Here is a 2,498-nt window from a genome sequence, read left to right on the forward strand (position 1 = left end):
GTTCATTTGAAGGTGTTGTCAGAAGAGCGTTGCTAGAAGGAGAATGCACCACTGTCCACACTATTAGGGATTTTGGATTTTAGAGAAATATGTGATTTAGATTTAATTTGGGTCTGCCCTGTTTAATAAAATTAGTAAACTTTCTTATTAAAAAAAAAAAAAAAAAAACTGACGTGGAGGTACATGCGTAAAAAAAGTCATTGCTTTTTTTTCTTTTTTAATTAAAAATTTCTAAAAATATTTCATAAACTAGTGCTCTTAAGTCATCCATGTTATAATTTTCATTTAATTTCAATTCGGACAAAATTTAGTTACAAAATTAGTTAAACCCTTAAACTACAACGTTATTCAATATCTTTTTATTGGAAGTAAATTTTGACAAAATTGGTAATAACCTTAAACTACAACTGTGGGGACCGGCCCAGAATAACAGGTTGGGCCTTAGACCCATCCGAGGACCCCAACCCATCCGAAGAGTCAACGTGACTCTAGCAATCCATGTTTAAGCGTCACAAGAAACAAAGACGACATGTCCGGGGAGGAATTTCTCCTCGAATACTAAAAATTCGAAGCAAATGTACATCTCAGCCACTGAGACCCCTATCCTGGATACATGAACAGGAGGGAAACACGAAATATCTAAGCAAAAGCTGCCACCGCCACATTGAATGCACTACAGCTACTCTCCTAGCCGCATTAATGTGGAGAAGACCCCTCAACAGTGCTACCTTAGCTACCGCAACTCATAAAGAACTGAGAAGAGTGTCTGAAGGGACAGGTGCTCAAGTAAGGGTTTAGATAATCGACAAGTGTAAAGTCAAGATAATAAGAAAATGCCTATATAATGTGTAGAAGTCCCCGTAAGATGGGGCATGAGAGGAAAAGGAAAAAGATTATTGTATAAAAAGTAATCCTACTGCATCTGCTTATATCCAGAAATCAGGTTGTATCCCTATCATTGTGGGAGATTTTGGAAGATAATGACTTTTGTTCTTATTCATATATTCCCTCAACCCATGCAGTATTCCGTTGAACTTATTTAAACCTAGTGCTTAAATCCATACTCTACAAAAACTCATTGTGTTGAACTTTTTGGACTAGGACTTGAACAACGAGAACTGGACAATCAAATTGTTCCCCTACAATTGGCGCCGTCTGTGGGAAGAATTTAAGTGTTAGTAAGTACAACGGTTAAGCATGGCAGGACTATGTCCACACTAGGAGAATCCCCACCAAGTTGACCCTCAATAGACATAAGCTATTGAGTCTCAGCGACAAAATAATCCTCCCAACCCGGGAAAAAATCCAAACAACAGAAGGAATCATGAGGGAAGCATACATACTACCCAGACGAGCCAAAGCCATACCCAAATAGGTAGTCACGTATCCCAAAGGCGAAACAACCATCAGGCCATGCAGCGAGAGATAGATGACCTGAAAAGAAAGTTGCATCGTGCGCAACAAAAGCGATCTCCCTCCAGCTCAGATGTATCCTCTAACGAAGAGGACGTGAGTTACCAACGAAGGTCAAGAACACCCCCAAGTGAAACATTTTCTTACGAGAAGGAGTCGCGCCCTACGCGAAGGTATGAAAGCCCATCCAGCAAGGGTTTGGGTAATGATGCTATGAACAAAGCATTGGATCAGATCTCTAGATCACCTTTCGTGTATAAGATAGAAGGGGCTAAATTACCTTGACGTTTCAATCAACCTACGTTTGCCATCTACAACGGCCGAGCAGACCTAGTGGAGCACGTGAGCCAGATTAACCAGCGGATGGCTATTTACTCCCAAAATGAGGCTCTGATGTGCAAAGTTTTCCCGTCCAACTTGGGGCCAGTGGCGATGAGATGGTTCAACAGCCTGAAAGCAAATTCCATAGGCTCTTATAAGCAGCTCACTCAGACTTTTTGCTCTCGCTTTATTACAAATAGCATGGTCCCTCGACCCCTGAGTTCATTATTATCCTTATCTATGCACGAGGGAGAGACCCTAAAGACGTATTCGGATAGGTATTGGGAGATGTATAATGAGATGGATGAAAACCACGATGATGTCGCAATCAACACATTCAAAAGCGGTCTCCTCTCCGAGCATGGCTTAAGGAAATCTTTAACTGGTAAACCCGTTGCCAACGTTCGTCAGTTGATGGATAGGATTGGCAAGTACAAAAGGGTGGAGGAAGACCAGTTACAAGGGAAAGGAAAGGAGAAGATCATTCCCCCCAAAGGGAATGATTATAGGTCGAAATGATACAACCATAACCAGCCAAGAAGAGATTTTTCGAGATAGGCTGGGCAAACCAACATGCAAACGGTTAATGCCGTGTTCAAAGAGCCAGTACAGCTAATTCTGGAGAAAGTCAAGAACGAACCTTTCTTCAGATGGCCAGGTAAAATGGCTGGAAACCCTTCGAAACGCAACTAAAGCCTATACTATCATTATCATCAAGACCACGGGCATACCACTGAGGATTGCAGGAATCTATGGAACCACTT

General features: G+C 41.6%; 1 protein-coding gene across 1 annotated transcript; it reads left to right on the forward strand.

Moving 5' to 3' along the window:
- Positions 1-1,776: 1,776 nt before the first annotated feature.
- LOC115961741 lies at positions 1,777-2,253 on the forward strand. The gene has a single exon (XM_031080668.1). The coding sequence runs from the start codon at positions 1,777-1,779 to the stop codon at positions 2,251-2,253; it is 477 nt and encodes a 158-aa protein (XP_030936528.1).
- The last annotated feature ends 245 nt before the right edge of the window (positions 2,254-2,498 follow it).

This window comes from Quercus lobata, chromosome 9 (genome assembly GCF_001633185.2).
Source record: "Quercus lobata isolate SW786 chromosome 9, ValleyOak3.0 Primary Assembly, whole genome shotgun sequence".
In the NCBI taxonomy this organism is placed as follows: domain Eukaryota; kingdom Viridiplantae; phylum Streptophyta; class Magnoliopsida; order Fagales; family Fagaceae; genus Quercus; species Quercus lobata.